At 43.8% G+C, this 15,305-nt stretch overlaps 4 protein-coding genes across 5 annotated transcripts; 3 read left to right on the plus strand and 1 right to left on the minus strand.

Annotated features, from left to right (window-relative positions):
* The first annotated feature begins 434 nt into the window (after positions 1-434).
* On the plus strand, positions 435-5,366 carry msl-1 (male-specific lethal 1). The gene is made up of 2 exons (XM_017160150.3): positions 435-2,094; positions 2,155-5,366. The coding sequence occupies exons 1-2, from the start codon at positions 850-852 to the stop codon at positions 4,306-4,308; spliced, it is 3,399 nt and encodes a 1,132-aa protein (XP_017015639.2). The 5' UTR covers positions 435-849; the 3' UTR covers positions 4,309-5,366.
* A 402-nt stretch (positions 5,367-5,768) lies between these two features.
* Positions 5,769-12,808, minus strand: LOC108069889 (hydroxylysine kinase). Its single transcript, XM_017160153.3, has 5 exons — positions 12,668-12,808; positions 12,529-12,611; positions 10,709-11,028; positions 7,099-7,223; positions 5,769-7,044 (listed from the first exon to the last, which is right to left on the minus strand). Exons 3-5 carry the CDS (start codon positions 11,011-11,013, stop codon positions 6,224-6,226), a joined length of 1,251 nt encoding a protein of 416 aa, XP_017015642.2. The 5' UTR covers positions 11,014-11,028; positions 12,529-12,611; positions 12,668-12,808; the 3' UTR covers positions 5,769-6,223.
* Positions 7,119-9,781, plus strand: tos (Exonuclease tos). Its single transcript, XM_017160151.3, has 3 exons — positions 7,119-7,235; positions 7,318-8,280; positions 8,334-9,781. The coding sequence occupies exons 2-3, from the start codon at positions 7,477-7,479 to the stop codon at positions 9,702-9,704; spliced, it is 2,175 nt and encodes a 724-aa protein (XP_017015640.2). The 5' UTR covers positions 7,119-7,235; positions 7,318-7,476; the 3' UTR covers positions 9,705-9,781.
* Positions 12,809-13,521: 713 nt separating the features above from the next.
* LOC108069883 (uncharacterized) lies at positions 13,522-15,232 on the plus strand. Of its 2 annotated transcripts, XM_070217955.1 has the most exons (4): positions 13,524-14,288; positions 14,370-14,533; positions 14,586-14,956; positions 15,015-15,232. In XM_070217955.1, exons 1-4 carry the CDS (start codon positions 13,594-13,596, stop codon positions 15,150-15,152), a joined length of 1,368 nt encoding a protein of 455 aa, XP_070074056.1. In that variant the 5' UTR covers positions 13,524-13,593; the 3' UTR covers positions 15,153-15,232. The 2 variants fall into 2 exon arrangements, with proteins under 2 accessions (XP_070074061.1, XP_070074056.1); XM_070217960.1 differs by lacking the exons at positions 14,586-14,956; positions 15,015-15,232 and having other exon boundaries at positions 13,522-14,288; positions 14,352-14,490.
* The last annotated feature ends 73 nt before the right edge of the window (positions 15,233-15,305 follow it).

A 15,305-nucleotide genomic window follows, 5' to 3' on the forward strand; every position in this document is an offset into this window, starting at 1 on the left:
GTGACATATTTTCCAGGCACGGAACAAGCCAAGCCCGAAAGAAATGTTGGTTTTGTTTTTATGTAATTTTAATATGTAAAAAAACAAATAAGGGGTTAAAAAAATTATATTATAAATATATAAATCATATTATTCTTAGTTTTTAACTTTAAAGCAAAAGGGCCATACATACATTTATCATAAAATATTTAATAAAACAATATTTTTATGCTATTAAGTTTTTAAGGGTAAAGATTTGCCTCCGTATCGTACTTTAGTATCTCTGTTTAATATATTTTTAAATCAGTTTTACCCAATAACTGTAACTATAGTTTAGATTTTGGCAAATATTCGCTATAAATGAGTACAGTTTCGTGAAAAACGAACTACCATAGGCACATCGTGATTTTCGTGCGCTTCACGACCAACTCCCACCTCTAGGGCCCAAAGCAACCCTGCAGACGAGGCCTGGCAACGCCACCAAAAACGCCATACTTCCAAGAGCATTTTTCGGGGCGAGTTTACATTTTGCGGATAATTGTGGAAAAAGCGGTAAAAGAACGTGCAAACACGAACCCAAAAATAGCTGCCTAAATGTGGTCACCACGTGCGATAACAGCGCCACAGTCAAAACGCTAAAAACCATCCGTTCCTGGGCGAAAAAAGAGCGGTTCTTTTGCGAGGGCGCTGCAGAGAAAATTAAGTGTGGTGGGAATCGGAATCGGAATCGGGATTCTACGCATTGTACGGCGTATCAGCTGCCGAAGATTGTGTGTGCCCCCCAAGCGAAACCAAAACAAAACAAATTTGCTTGGCCAGCAATGAGATCGTAGTACCGACTGCTGCAAGCGATTCAATTCGACGACCGCCATGGACAAGCGGTTCAAGTGGCCGCTCAAGCAGCGGGCCAACCACTCGGAGGCGCCCTATCACCACAATCCGTCGCGTGGTGGCTACCCGCGGCATCCGGCGGGTCATCCTATGCAGCCTTCGCTGCATCCGCATCCCCATCAGCTGGGCCATCCCAATCAGCATCCCGGCAAGAGAAACGCGCGCCAGCACTACGGCTACAAGGGCTACCGCAAGCCGCTGCCGCCGCCCCCGCCTCCCATGCAAGCGCAGATGGAGCAGATGGGGGGCGGGGCCATGCCGCCGCCGCCTCCTTCGTCCGGCGGATCAGTGGGTGCCACCGCCGATGTGGTCACCGTAATCGTGGAGAACAACAACCTGAAGCGCATGATTGTGCTCCACTTGAAGCTGCTGCAGGAGCAGACGGACAGTCTGACGGCCAAGGAGAAGGAACTCGACGAGCAGAGCGCCAAGATGGGCATGGTGATGGCGCAGAATCAGGAACTGAAGCAGGCGGTCCAACAGCTGGAGGCCGCCAACGAGGAGCTGCGCAAGCAACTGCGAAGAAAGAACCAGCGGCGGCACGACGATGATGATGATGATGACGATGATCACGCACTGCCACCAGCTGTTCCGCAACAGAAAATCATCCGCTGCCATGCAGAGACGCAAACTGTGATCAGGGAGCGGGAACAGTGCACCCAGACAATGGAGGCGATGGAGCCACAACTGGCTGAGGTGCAGCCCAGGATTCTGAGTGTGGAGGAGCTTCCCCCTGTGCCCCATCTAGTTGCAGCGGTAGCCAATCTCCCAAGCGGCAAGCGCTCCGAGAGCAAAGGCCGCGGCGAGTTCAATGGCAAGAAAGTGAGCACCTTCATCCTGCAGCGCATGAACCAGGACTCCAAGCATCACATCCACGAGGAGCAAACCCAGGTGGAGGAACAGGCGCACGAGGAGCAGCTGCAGCTGGAGGAGGTTCAGTTGCAGATGCAGGAAGTCCAAGCTGAAGAGGTCGTCGGCGGCGATATCTTCCACGATGCCTTGGAAACCTTCGATGTGGAGGTGGTCACCGAGGAGCTGGTTGAGTTGGAGGAGCAAACACATGCTGTGGATGCCAACGGCCATATGGAGGAGGAGGAGGATGAAGAAGATCAGGACGAGGAAAACGAAAACAGTGAAGAGGACGACGAAGACGAGGACGATCAGTCGGTGGATAGCGAGACGGACGTACACTTTCGAAACGAGGACGATCTCTGGCCGAACCAGGTGAGTTTGGTGAGATTCATCAATGAAAAGATCATGTCAAGCAAACTCATTCATTTGCAGATAAACTCCATGGAGTTGGACACGACGGCGGAGAAGGCGGTGGCGCCTTCGGCCCACTCAACTCCCAATCATCAGCAGAAGTATCTGCCACAGGCGGAGGTTAGAAAGGAGCCGCTCCAGGAATGGAAGCCTGAAAAGCGGCTGCATGAAGAGCCTGAAACAAAAGTGGATCAGAAAATAGAGGCCGCTGACCAAATGGAGGTGGACCGAGTCGAAGAAGCTAATCTTGCTCTTAAGACCTTGCAATTCCTGAAGGAATCGGCACTCAAAGAAAAGGAGACGGCTCAGGAAAAAGTCGTGCAGCTGGCGGAAATACGCAAGGATGAAGCGGCAATCAAACAGAAGGAGAAGGATCACGAAAAGGTCGTGGGGATGGCCGAAATACGTAAAGAGCCGCAGAGCCATCTGTTTGGAGCGGCCAACAAAGAGAAGGAAAATGATCAGGAGAAAGGCGTGGAGTTGGCAGAGGAAGCGGCAGCTAAACAAAAGGAAAAGGTTCCGGAAAAAGGCGCAGAGTTGACGGAAAAACCTAAGGAACCACAGAGGCATCATCATGATGGAGCCACGGAAGATCACAAAGCAATAAAGAAGCAAGAACCAACCGAGGACGATGTACGCATGGAACCGGCGGAGGATGCACTCAAGGAGCAAATAGAAGCACCTAAAAAGCAACGCATGGAACAGGCGGAGGATGTACTGAAGGAGCAAGCAGATGCACCTAAAACGCAACCACAGGATTCACCTAAGCAGGCGGTAAAAGCGGCAGTACCCAAGGTAGCTGCTGTCCCGAGTCCATCTATTGCAGAAACCAAGTTGCCGAAGGCAAACAACGCTTCTTCTAGTGCTCATAAACCTGTAGCCAACCATCAGTCCACCAAGACACAAACAGAGCCGGTGAAAAAGAAGCGGTTGCAGGTTAATCTCAGACAGCATGAGATGTTCTCCGGCAATAAAACCAACTCCTCCACCCCGCTCGATCCACGAAAACACAAGAACAGCGATCCAGCCGCAGGGCCCGAAACTAAGATCGCAAAACAGGCGACTGTCAATGATAAAAGGACTGCTCCGGAAAGGTCTCAGCCCGAAGATCAGGACTTGGAACAAGTGGAGGCCGTGAAACGCAAACTGCATGAACATTTGCGAAAGGAGCTACTTAGCCAGAGTCAGCTCAACCAGATTGCGCTTAAGAAAACGACAGCAACAACAACGATTAGGGAGAGAACAGTCACAAATCTAATCTATCCACCACCCAGTGCGCCATTATCCTCCACCACAATAACTCCAGCGCCCACGCCGTCGACGACACCAACGCCTACATCCTCAATGGAAACGGAAACGTCTGCATCGAAATCGAAGTCCAAGGCAGCTGAACAACAAATAGCCACTCCTCTGACACCGCAATCCAATAGCAGTGTCAGCAGTAGCGCTTCGACAACGCGGAAAACCCTAAACAACAACTGTTCACCCCACACGTACAGCAGGGCAACGGCGAGATCGGGAAAATCCAAGTCCAGGTTCCGCACCGCCACTTTTCCGTACTCCACAAGAACGTGGGAGGATCAGGACATTCACTGTGACAACGAGTTCTTCCTGGAAGAGGCCGACGAGCTGCTGGCCGATAATCCCAGCCTGGAGATACCCAAGTGGAAGGATGTCCCTGTGATGCCCAGCGAAGATAAGAGCGGTACAGAGCCACTGGACGATGCTGTCTTCGAGCGGCGGCATCAGAAGTATGTAAAGGATGAGATTGATCGCAAGTGCCGGGATGCACGCTACATGAAGGAGCAGCTGCGGCTCGAGGGGCTGCGGAATCGTCGCAACCAGGACGAGGTGTTGGTTACGCTGGATCCGCTGCCAACGTCCACCTTCTACCCGCTGCCCGAGGACATCGAGGGCGTGCAAATTGTCACCGAGGTGACGGTTCAGGCGTTCGGTGAGAATATGGTCAACATGGAGGCGCGTGATGATTTCGGCGTCGCCTGGGTGGATGCCGTCGAAGCGCCAACCTCCATCGCCAGGTCGAAGGCACTGGCTGAGCCGGTGGCCACGTTGGCCAGCAAAAAGCTGCCCACGACGGCCGCCGAGGCGAGGCATCAGGAAAACCACTCCTCCTACGTGTTTCCCAAGCGACGCAAGCGCCAGAAGAATCGTTAGCCAGGAGTCAGCCGCTCCTGGAGGATCTGCTACGGAAGCTGAGCTGGCGTTTAAGCGGAAGACGTTGCTGATGTTTTTCATTTACTAATTTTTAATTATTTCCTAAGCGTAAAGTGAAAGCACCAGAGTTAACAGTAACGAATCCCAGAGATCGTCAAGATGTCAAGTAATCCAGATCAGACAAAGTTCATTGTACATATGGTTCCAAAGAGCTGTCCGTGTTTATTAGTATAATAAAATAAGCGGAAAGATGACTTCTGGAACATTTTGAAAATTATTGTTGTTCAATCAATCTATCAATTTTAATCGTTCGAAATTTTGTAAGTTAATATCAAAGGCAAGTAATTCGAGCTGTATTATTTCAATTGAATTGATAATGTTTTTATTTCACGAAAATACAAGATTCGAATCTTTGTTAAATGCAGCTAAGATATTTTCAAATTTGTAATCTGGTCTGGAAACGATTAGTTTTAGTTAACCTTTTGCAATCCATTGAAATTCGACAGAGTTTCACTCTAGCTTGTTTCTAATTTACGAAACTTTACTTAGTCTCACCAAACATTTAATCTAATCCACTCGCTAAGTTAGATCGGATAATACATCTCAGCTTTATCCCCTTTAAGATCGCCCGCACTGAAGTGATAAAGAAACAGAAAGGATATAATGTTCAATGGGCTTTTTTCTTGGCGAAACAAATGAAATTCGTAGACTTCTATTTTTAAATATTTTTTTTCCTAGCTTGTATTACCCTTTTTTTTTCTTTATTTATACTATGTTATATCATGATGATGCTCTAATGTGGACAACGAGTGTGTTGCGAAGAGTTACTCAGGTATATCTCTGATAATTTTTGTCATTTTTTTTTTTGAGGGTTTGATTGTGTGTAAAAATTGTGTGCGAGTTGTTGTCTGCTTAGAGTCATCTAATTTTACATTTTACGCATTGTTTTATTTTATTAACTTCTAATAACTTGTTTCATGTTTACCAAAAAAACAAAAACAAAAACCGTCGAGAAACACAAACAAGATTTGAAAAATAAATATAAACCTGAATCCCAAGCTGTAAACATTTTTGGCCTCACAGGCGCAATATATTTTCCTTTAGCACGTCTTCTGTTTGACTTTCTGTCGCACTGATAAGGAGCCTGCCAACGTCCGGTGGAAATCAAATCCCCAGCTCGCCTTCGAGTGGCGGCTTTTGTTCATTTCAGTAGGTGTTAAGTCGGTTATATGTAATATAGCGTTAAGTAGACACGGGTATCCCAAACGCATAGAGAGATAATTATAAAGTAACAAAAAGAATATGATACATTGTACATTGTCCAGGAGGAGGAGAGTTCAACACCCTTTTTACACCATTCAATGTAATTAGCGTTAATTAGTTCAATTTACTGAAGCTTCAACTGAAAATCAATTCGAAATTAATTGCCACCACTGTAGAGCCGAAAACAAACACACACCTACTCTAAGAATAAATGTACTACATACAATGTATTTGTATTTGTTTAACAAGTTTTATTGTAAAGATAATGATAATAATATACCGGATAAAGTAAATTGTAAAGCAACAAAATGCAATCAATACTTGGACTTGCAACTTATTTTGCACAGGTGATATGTTCGTGAAATCCTAATAATTGACATAGGGGATTAGAATCGCTAGTTATCAGTCCCTTCCGGCTTTTCTGGTTTTCATAGTTGCCATTTTATACGGAAAATATCCATTTTACCTAAATCTAATTGGTTGAAATTTCATTGCACATGTATAATCATATTTTATATTGGCTGTGACAAATTCTGACATTGACTAATACTTATGGAGAAATATAACATATGTAAATTTATTTTATAACCAGAACAGCTCAATCCGTTAAAATATCTCTTTTAAAACCGGAAAAGGACAGCTAGGTTCTACATTATTTATTGCTCTGCGTCAAGTACTGATGTCCGGTGGTCGCCCACAGCTCATCCACATCCTCCAGGCTCTCGCGCCACAGCTTCTGGAGCAGTTTCCATCCCTGTTCCTGGGTCACCAGCAGGTAGTCGTTCGTGGGATGCAGCGTGTGGGTGTAGAGACCCATTACCAGGCTCTGAACCAGTCGGGCAGCCACGCAATATTTAAGGTGAGCCAGCTCGGAACTCTCGATGGGATTGCCACTGGTGTAACCGGCCAAAAAGATTCCTCCATTCGCCAAATCGTTGGCCTGCAGGATCATGTAGGTGAGGGCGATTCCGACCTCGAAAATCAGCGGTGATTTGCTCGTATCCCCGAAATCAATAACCCCATTGATCGTATACTCGGTCTGATTGGGGGCCTGTTCCACAACTATATTCTGTTCGTTGAAATCCCCGTGAATGATCTGTTGCTCTAGGGTGGGCAATATACTCAGAACCTTCGATTCGAAGGCATCGATGACTTCTTCGCAGATAAGCCGGTGTTCCTGATCCTTTACCACGTACAGAAATTTCCTCAGTTCCGGAACACTCTGCAGCATCCACAGGGTCTTGTGCGATTCGTAGGCCTGGTGGGTAAAATTCTTCAGGGCCCGATCCAATCTGGCCAAGTACTCGCCACTGCGGTAAAGCAAATGCTTCGTTATCGGCACCTGGTGGAAAATTTCCCCAGGTATAAATTCCAACAGCCGCACCACATTCGAATTCCCATTTAGTCGCTCCACCGAGTAATACTTTCCAGTGGCATTGGCTATCGGCCGGGGGCACTTTACACTGTGCTTTCCTAGTTAAAGAAGATATTAGTGGAATTTCAAATTGGTAAGATGACCATAGTTACCCAAATAAAGCAGCAGTTGATTTTGGCCATCCACAAAGTCCTCTTTCTTGGAGTCCAATGAGTTCAGGATCTTGAGGACGTAGCCGTGTGGACAATGAGTTACAATAAGAGGGTTCTTTACATTGCTGTAATGTATGGTAAAAATAGATAAATATTTTTAAATATCCGTTTGATTAATTTTAACGGTTAATACTTAATATTTAATTGGCTTAATTTCAGTGTTGTGAAATGAAACACCCTCCGTGAGAATGGCAATTTGGCGTTTTTTAGTTGCTCACTTTGGCCACACTATTTCATTGGCCATGCATTTTGGCGCTAAAACCTGTGATTTTATTGATTGTTTTTGTGTTTATTGTGTTATTATTGTTAGCCCAAACCATGGGCATCACCGGTTTGATACCCTTCGTGGGCAAGGCCTCCTCGCAATTGCAGCTGAAGGACATTCGCGGCAGCACCGTGGCCGTGGACACCTATTGCTGGCTGCACAAGGGAGTCTTCGGCTGCGCGGAGAAGTTGGCTCGTGGCGAGGAAACGGACATTTACGTCCAATACTGCCTGAAGTATGTGAATATGCTGCTATCCTACGACATAAAGCCCATCCTGGTGTTCGATGGCCAGCACTTGCCGGCCAAGGCGTTGACCGAGAAGCGGCGGAGGGACTCCAGGAAGCAGAGCAAGGAGCGGGCGGCGGAGCTCCTCCGATTGGGACGCATCGAGGAGGCGCGATCCCACATGCGCCGCTGCGTGGACGTCACCCATGACATGGCCCTGCGGCTGATCCGGGAATGCCGCAGCCGGAATGTCGACTGCATTGTGGCGCCCTACGAGGCGGATGCCCAAATGGCCTGGCTGAACAAGACCGATGTGGCCCAGTACATCATCACCGAGGACTCGGATCTAACGCTCTTCGGGGCCAAGAAAATCATCTTCAAGCTGGACCTCAATGGCAGTGGGCTCCTCGTGGAGGCAGATAAGCTTCACCTGGCCATGGGCTGCAAGGAGGAGAAGTATCACTTCGACAAGTTCCGCCGCATGTGTATTCTATCCGGCTGTGATTACCTGGACTCACTGCCTGGCATAGGATTGGCCAAGGCCTGCAAGTTTATACTGAAGACGGAACAGGAGGACATGCGACTGGCGCTGAAGAAGATTCCCAGTTATCTCAATATGCGCAATCTGGAGGTACGTTTCCAATCAGCTCTTGAATTTAGTAATTTAGAAAGCATTCCCCACAGGTAGAAGACGACTACATTGAGAACTTCCTCAAGGCGGAGGCCACCTTCAAGCACATGTTCATCTACAATCCCCTGGAGCGTCGCATGCAGCGCCTTTGTGCCCTGGAAGACTATGGCACCGATGAGCGCTACTGCAGCAATGCTGGCACCTTGCTGGACGACAGCGATCAGGCCTTGCACTTGGCCCTGGGCAACTTGAATCCCTTCTCTCTCAAGCGTTTGGACTCTTGGACACCGGAGAAGGCATGGCCAACGCCAAAGAATGTAAAACGCTCCAAGCACAAGAGCATTTGGCAGACGAATTTCCAAAAGGAGAACCTGCCGACGCCGAAGAAAGAGAATCCTTGTGCCTTGTTCTTCAAGAAGGTAGATTTTGTGAGCAAAACCGTCGACGAGGAGATCGAGGCTAATCAGCGATTGGAAAAGGCGAAGCACACAGAGGCCCAGGTGTTCAACATGTATAGTTTTAGATCGAAAAGGAGAAGAAGTCCGAGCAGGGATGAATCTTTGGACCGAGAACGCACACCCCCACCGTCGCCAGTGCTAAAGAGTCGCCACAATCCCTTTGCCAGGGAAAAGACTGCAGAAGAAGCCACCCAGCGATCCCCGGTGGTTTGTGAGAATGCCTCCTTGCTGCGTTTGCTCAGCCCCAAGAAGCCGAGTCCCTCAAGCGGAGGAGCCGATGATAAGAGAATAGCTTCCCTGAAAAGAAGCATTTTTGCCAAGGAACAAGTGCAGGTGCGAAGTCGATTTTTTGCCTCACAGGATGAACAGGCAAGGCTTCAAAACGAGCAGCCGAAAGATCAACAAAAGGATGACAACGACGAGCAGGAGCTGGGCTCAAGCTCGAGCCATAAAAAATTAAGACTAGCAAAGGGAGACATTCCAGGAGAGCAACAAGAAAGACGACGTTCTAGCTCGCTAACTAGTGAGCTTGAAACAGATACAGAAACCACTGCCTCTTGCCTATTGGAATCACAAGAAAGTTCCATTCCTTCGTCGCTAGAATCTCGAGAAGATTCCGCCAAATCTGAACCACAAACACCAACAAAAATACGCATTAAATCCTTGGACCTACTAGTGGATAACAGCCAAACACCCAGCGATTCCGACGGGAACAACAACGAAGCCATAATTTTGCTATCCGATGACAGCTGTAGTTCAGAGCAAACAGCGTCGTCCATCTCAACGTCTAACTTTCAACGCCAGAACTCACTGCCAGCTGGAAAACGAAGAATAGGACTGAGCAAACCCGCCACTGCCAAAAAGGGAACTCCCAAATCGAAGACAAACGGCAAACTGGGACCCGTGGATCAAAATCAAACCAAGCTTAGTATGTTTGGCTTCCAGAAGAGACCTGTGCTTAAATAGATTGCTATTTCTAGGTTGTAAGCTTTTTTGTTCTTTAGATTAATCTAATTTATTAAAGTGAAGACCTCAACTGACTACATCAGTGCTGAATGCCGTGAATCAAGATAACAATTGCGATGCTGGCAAGGTGACTGTCGACTGCGTCACACTCAACTGCCGCGACTAACAACTTTAATTAAACGGGGTATAAATAGATGCTATACCCCGCCGCATTTCTCCGGCGAATTATCATTTGTTTTTGTGTTGCACAGTCGTGCTTGGAACTGCAGCTAAAATTGCGGTCAGATTGACAGCACGGGGAACAAGTTCAGAATATTTTTTATAAAAATAATTATCAAATCTTAAAATTTGTAATATTTGTTTGTTGAATCTTGAACAATTCCTTGTAAAATCATTCAACAAATATCTTGATTTACTTTAAAATGTTTTGATCTTTGTGATTAACAGCCCAGGGAACAAGTTCTGAATATTTTTTATAAAAATAAATATCAAATGCTAAAATTTGTAGTATTTGTGTGTAGAATCTTGAACAATTCCGTGTAAAATCATTCAACAAATATCTTGATATAATTTAAAATTGTTTGATCTTTGTGATTAACAACACAGGGAACAAGTCCAGAATATTTTTTATAAAAAGAAATATCAAATGTTAAAATTTGTAGTATTTGTGTGTAGAATCTTGAACAATTCCGTGTAAAATCATTCAACAAATATCTTGATATAATTTAAAATTGTTTGATCTTTGTGATTAACAGCACAGGGAACAAGTTCAGAATATTTTTTATAAAAAGAAGTATGAAATGCTAAATTTCGTGATCTTTTTATGTTGAATCTAGAACAATTCCGTGTAAAATCCTTCAACAAATATTTTGATTTAATTATAATTGTTTGATCTTTGTGCTATTGCTCTGACTGCAATTGTATTTTCAGACTATCTAGTGTCTCCGGATGTAGTGATGTCTTGAATAATGGTGTCAACGAGATACTCCCTTCGTTTTGCTTACCTATCCTCCTTTACGAAGAAGTTGCGATCATCGTAGGCGATAATTTCCTTAACCTCGCTTATCGTGATCCCATAGAGTCGTCGCAGCAGGCTCTCCACATCATCGGGCTCCACTTTTGGACGCACATCCGATCCGGGCTTGAGAAGATCTCCTTCCACAGCTGGGTTCTCCGAACTGGTTCCATTTCCATTCGAGGACGTCGGATTGTTTTCCTTGTTCAACTTCTCGGCTGCATCGTACGCGTGATTCAGAGTGTACGACTTTTTGGACATATTCGTCAGCTCCACATTGTTCCACTGCTCCATTTTATTTTTGGGGCTCTATCGGAGACGCAAAAGATCAAAGGCCAAGAAACCGTAAGTAAACAAATATCAATTAGAAGGCGAATAATAAGAGCAGAGGTGGAAAATGTTTTCGGTTGCGCGTTCTCCAGCGAAATGAATTGTGTTTCAGTTTAAGTCTCAATTGAAACGAGTTCGTCGACGTCTTCTCCATATCTTATTCGCCAGTCTGTGTGCGTTCGAGCACAGTCAAGTATCGCTCATTTGAACAATTTAACATTTAACATTACCAGAATACGATTTTGTTTCTAATATTTTAGAAATAATTAGAAGTTATATTTCTTTGACCTATACTTTTAAACGTCCTTTATACTTAAGAGTTTTTTAAGTTAAGGACTTTTAAAACTTTTCGAATTTTACAAATACAAAAATAAATATTTGCGTTTCAAGATAAGGCAATTTATTATTATTATTTTCTTAAAAGTTTTTAAATGAATACGTTTCGGAAATATGTATTACTAATTGTGATACGATAAATAAAAATAATAATGGTATTACAATTTTACAAATAGTTTTTAATAACCTCTTCATTAAAAACTATTTGTAAAATTTTAATAGGGTTTATAGGGTTTTTGGCCCAAAATCCGTAGCTTGGAAAAACGCGGAAATAACTTTTAAAGACTTTTAAAGATCGAATTGAAGTTTTAAGAGTGTAATTTAGATATTTAAAAAAAATTTTAAATAAAAGATTTTTTATTTAACTCTTTTACGAGTTTTGACTGTATCTGCGTAAGATTCTGTCTCGTGAGTTTTATTTCGTGTAGGCGAGTGTGTGAGCCTCTGTCGCCACTTGCAGCGTTAGCTTGGCTATTTGCTTAATTTGTTAAAGCCAGGTATGTTTGCATTTTGATTGTGACTTCGGTGGTGCAGCGGACAGGCTGTATTTTCAACATTTTTCGGGTCTTATCATGGGTTTCATAGGAGACAGTGGTTGGCCAACCGTGGAAAAGTAAACTGGTTGTCGTGATCGGTTTTGGTTAACGCTCCAGTTGAAGGCACATCAATTATAAAGGCATATAAATCGTACAGATCGCGGGGATTACAAAAACGAATATGGGTTAGGCAGAAAAGCAAATAAAGTTCAGGTCATAAATTCGATTGTCAACGGAATGTTTTGAAGAACCAACGGAAGATTAGCAGAGATTAGTGAAGAAATAAATACATTGGAATGGAGAAAAGTGGAGATGTTAGTTGAAGCAAATAATTCTCAAAGTTAGCCAATCGAAAGCCAATAGTTGACCTTGACTCAATTGCAGTTTATTGCTCATACGCAACGATGTACGTAACTACGATTTTCTGGGCTCACACACACAGATACGGGAGCTCCCCGCTCACAGACACACACACTCAGTTGGGGGTAATTAAAAGCCAAATATATTGTGCATGTGAGACACGCAAATATGCACAGCTGACTGCTAATCAAGCACATAAACAAGCCGCCGAATACACAAAATATAATAAAACCCAGCTTATATTTACCTGTGCTCGGCAATGCACCTGTGTCTCTGGATCGGACAAAAAGTTCAACTAAACTGAGTGACTTAAAGCGAAGCGGCTGAAAACTGACCAGGCGTAAAAACGATTAGTTTTAGGCCCTTTTGTAATGGCACTACCTCACCTTCAAGTTGGCTTATGTAAAGGACAAACTTAGCAACTAACTTTGATAAAAACAATAGTAAAACACTTGAACAACAATGAGTAAAAAATAACAAACGAACACATTCAAAAACACAATTCAAAGCAATGTGCAGGCACGTCGACATGGGAATGGCAACTGTTGCTGCTTCTTTCCACCGACCATCAGCTGTTCCTTTATTTACACTGCTTCACTGCGTTTGACAACACTAGATGGCGGGAGATTTTAAAATTATCAATGTTTCTTAGAAGTCTTTAAAAACAACGCAAAGTTTTCTGCAAAATGTGATAAACTAATAATTGAATTAGTTGCAGGGGAAATAGGCAAAAGAATAGAATATTTAATATTCAAGGGTCTACAAAACAATAAAAGTACCTACATTTATAATGGAGGTTATAAGACCTCCATTAAATAGTTCTAAAACTGAAATAAAATGTGTCATTCTTTTGATTACCTTACTATTACCACATTATTCTTAATCTAAATCAAACAAAAATACCTCTAATCGAGGTAAAAAGGGCGTGACGATCGCACCTTTAACATACACAAGTTCTGATATCAACTTTTATGACGAAAAAGTATTATATATTCGACTAAATAAATACACTTTCTAAAATTCAAAATAAAGAAAAAATTAAAACTGAAATTTATTTGACTTCAAATTTTTTAAATTTTATTGTTTTACTTTAATCTGGACTGGACTTGAACTTTCGTCCAGACTGATTATTTATTTTTTACCCAACACCATTAAATAGTATACTTAAAAAATAAAATATATATAGAATGTAAAATAAAATAAAATATAATAGAATGTAAAATAAAATAAAATATATATAGAATATAAAAAGATACCCACAATAAAGACTTCAAAATATAGCTAAAATAAACAAAAAATAAAACACAGTAAAATGTCCCATAAAAAGACAAAAATAGACGAAGAGGTCAATCAGGATGGTATTAGGGAAGTCCTATCAGACTCAGACCCTTGGATGATTCCCTTTCCCTTGCCGGAGCACAAAGACCCGTCGATGTGCCGAGACGAGTTCCTCAGCTCCTTTATAAGGAAGCACGAAGCCAGGGCGGAGTCCCTAAGGCCCAGATCGACAGTCCGCGTCGCTTCGATTCCTGGAGTTCTGGAGGCCACGGATCCTGGGAACCCAAAAGGGGCCGAGGCCATGGTAGTGCTGCAGCTGGCCAAGCAACGCCAGGCAGGGACGACGAGGAAGACGGTCGAGGAAGTCATGGCTAGCATTCGAATGAGATCGACCCTATTGGCCGAACTGAACTACCAATGCCAGAAGGCGGCCATCGAGTTCCTATCGGTGCGTCTGCTGAAGCAATTGCGCCTCTTTTCGAATCCCTGGCCGGGAGAACGGGAGGGGGTGCCCCACAACTTGTTCAGTTGGTCGTTGAATGACTTCCTGATGCGCCTGCAGATGAAGCAGATCTACCTCGACGTCCTCCATCGGGAGCGAAGTTCCGAGGATCTCGACTGCGCAAAGTTCTGCAGGGATCTTAGCGAAATCGAACTCCTAATATACGAAATCCGACAGAATTACCGCGACGATAAAGATCTCTGCCAAAACAGCATCCAATTGTTAAGGTAACTTGATTTTCATTAATTACTTCATTCATTATAAATCATGAGTGATCTTAAATTGAATAGATAACATATAATTTTCAGGAATGCACAGTACACCATACATGCGCCATGGGTCAAGACCCTCAAGTGGAATCTTCAAGGCATGGAAGACCACACAAGAGGAGTATCGACTTTTCAACGATCTAGCGCCTTTAAGATGGATTTTCGTCACAGATCCGTAATGGGTGACTTCGAGAATGCATCAGGTGAGTGGGGTTATTAGATCGTCATTTGTCATCATATATTTTCCGCACTTAGCTTTGGATCCCATCGAGATGCGTTATCAAATCAACTGGATAAGGAGCTCTACGGATCAGCGTTTGCTACGCTTGAATGGAAAAGAGGAGTCGATGAGGGACGAACTGAGGGAAATGGAAGAACAAGCTTTGCAGGACGAATCTGTGCAGCATTCATGCGAGCTTATGTACTCGTTGGAGTTGGGAAAGCTTAGAGAAAGCATTAAGATGTGGCAGGATCGACTTGACACCGATCTGGAGAACGCCGACGTACTTTGCACCGTAACAAAGCTCGCTGTGCAAAAGGTAAACGACGATCTGAAGTTCTACATGGAACAGAAGGAAATGTATCTAACGAGATTGGACGAGGTGCAAGCTCTCATAGCCCAGGAGGTAAGTGCTCTTAAAAAATTCTGGTTTTCAAATCTTTACTAGATGACAAAAACACTAGGAATTTGCCGCTAATCGATTGTCAAGGAGGTCTACAAGGAAATCTGAGATAAACCCAGGGACTAAGTCTAACAAAATTTCTGAGAGGAAATCTGAAAAGAAGCCTAAAAGGAAATTAAGAAAATCTAAAGTGCAATAGTATATTCTTCGATTTGGACCATTTTACTTAGATATGCTTGTAATTTATCAAACGGAACATTAAAATACTTGTTTAAGTAATATATAATTTCTTAGGGGTTGGGTGGATGTAAAAAAAAAAAGTACAAAGCATGCAGGAGTGTTACTACAAATA

Source organism: Drosophila takahashii, chromosome 2L (genome assembly GCF_030179915.1).
Source record: "Drosophila takahashii strain IR98-3 E-12201 chromosome 2L, DtakHiC1v2, whole genome shotgun sequence".
Taxonomy (NCBI): Eukaryota; Metazoa; Arthropoda; class Insecta; order Diptera; family Drosophilidae; genus Drosophila; species Drosophila takahashii.

Excerpts from the sequence above, each read along its gene's own strand:
- msl-1 (XM_017160150.3), top strand. The coding sequence starts at position 850 with ATGGACAAGCGGTTCAAGTGGCCGCTCAAGCAGCGGGCCAACCACTCG. Across the intron at positions 2,095-2,154 it reads ACGATCTCTGGCCGAACCAG|ATAAACTCCATGGAGTTGGA; the intron begins GTGAGTTTGGTG and ends ATTCATTTGCAG.
- tos (XM_017160151.3), top strand. The coding sequence starts at position 7,477 with ATGGGCATCACCGGTTTGATACCCTTCGTGGGCAAGGCCTCCTCGCAA. Across the intron at positions 8,281-8,333 it reads TCAATATGCGCAATCTGGAG|GTAGAAGACGACTACATTGA; the intron begins GTACGTTTCCAA and ends CATTCCCCACAG.
- LOC108069889 (XM_017160153.3), bottom strand. The coding sequence starts at position 11,013 with ATGGAGCAGTGGAACAATGTGGAGCTGACGAATATGTCCAAAAAGTCG. Across the intron at positions 7,224-10,708 it reads TTCTTCGTAAAGGAGGATAG|CAATGTAAAGAACCCTCTTA; the intron begins GTAAGCAAAACG and ends CATACATTACAG. Across the intron at positions 7,045-7,098 it reads TCAACTGCTGCTTTATTTGG|GAAAGCACAGTGTAAAGTGC; the intron begins GTAACTATGGTC and ends TTCTTTAACTAG.
- LOC108069883 (XM_070217955.1), top strand. The coding sequence starts at position 13,594 with ATGTCCCATAAAAAGACAAAAATAGACGAAGAGGTCAATCAGGATGGT. Across the intron at positions 14,289-14,369 it reads AACAGCATCCAATTGTTAAG|GAATGCACAGTACACCATAC; the intron begins GTAACTTGATTT and ends TATAATTTTCAG. Across the intron at positions 14,534-14,585 it reads TGACTTCGAGAATGCATCAG|CTTTGGATCCCATCGAGATG; the intron begins GTGAGTGGGGTT and ends TTCCGCACTTAG.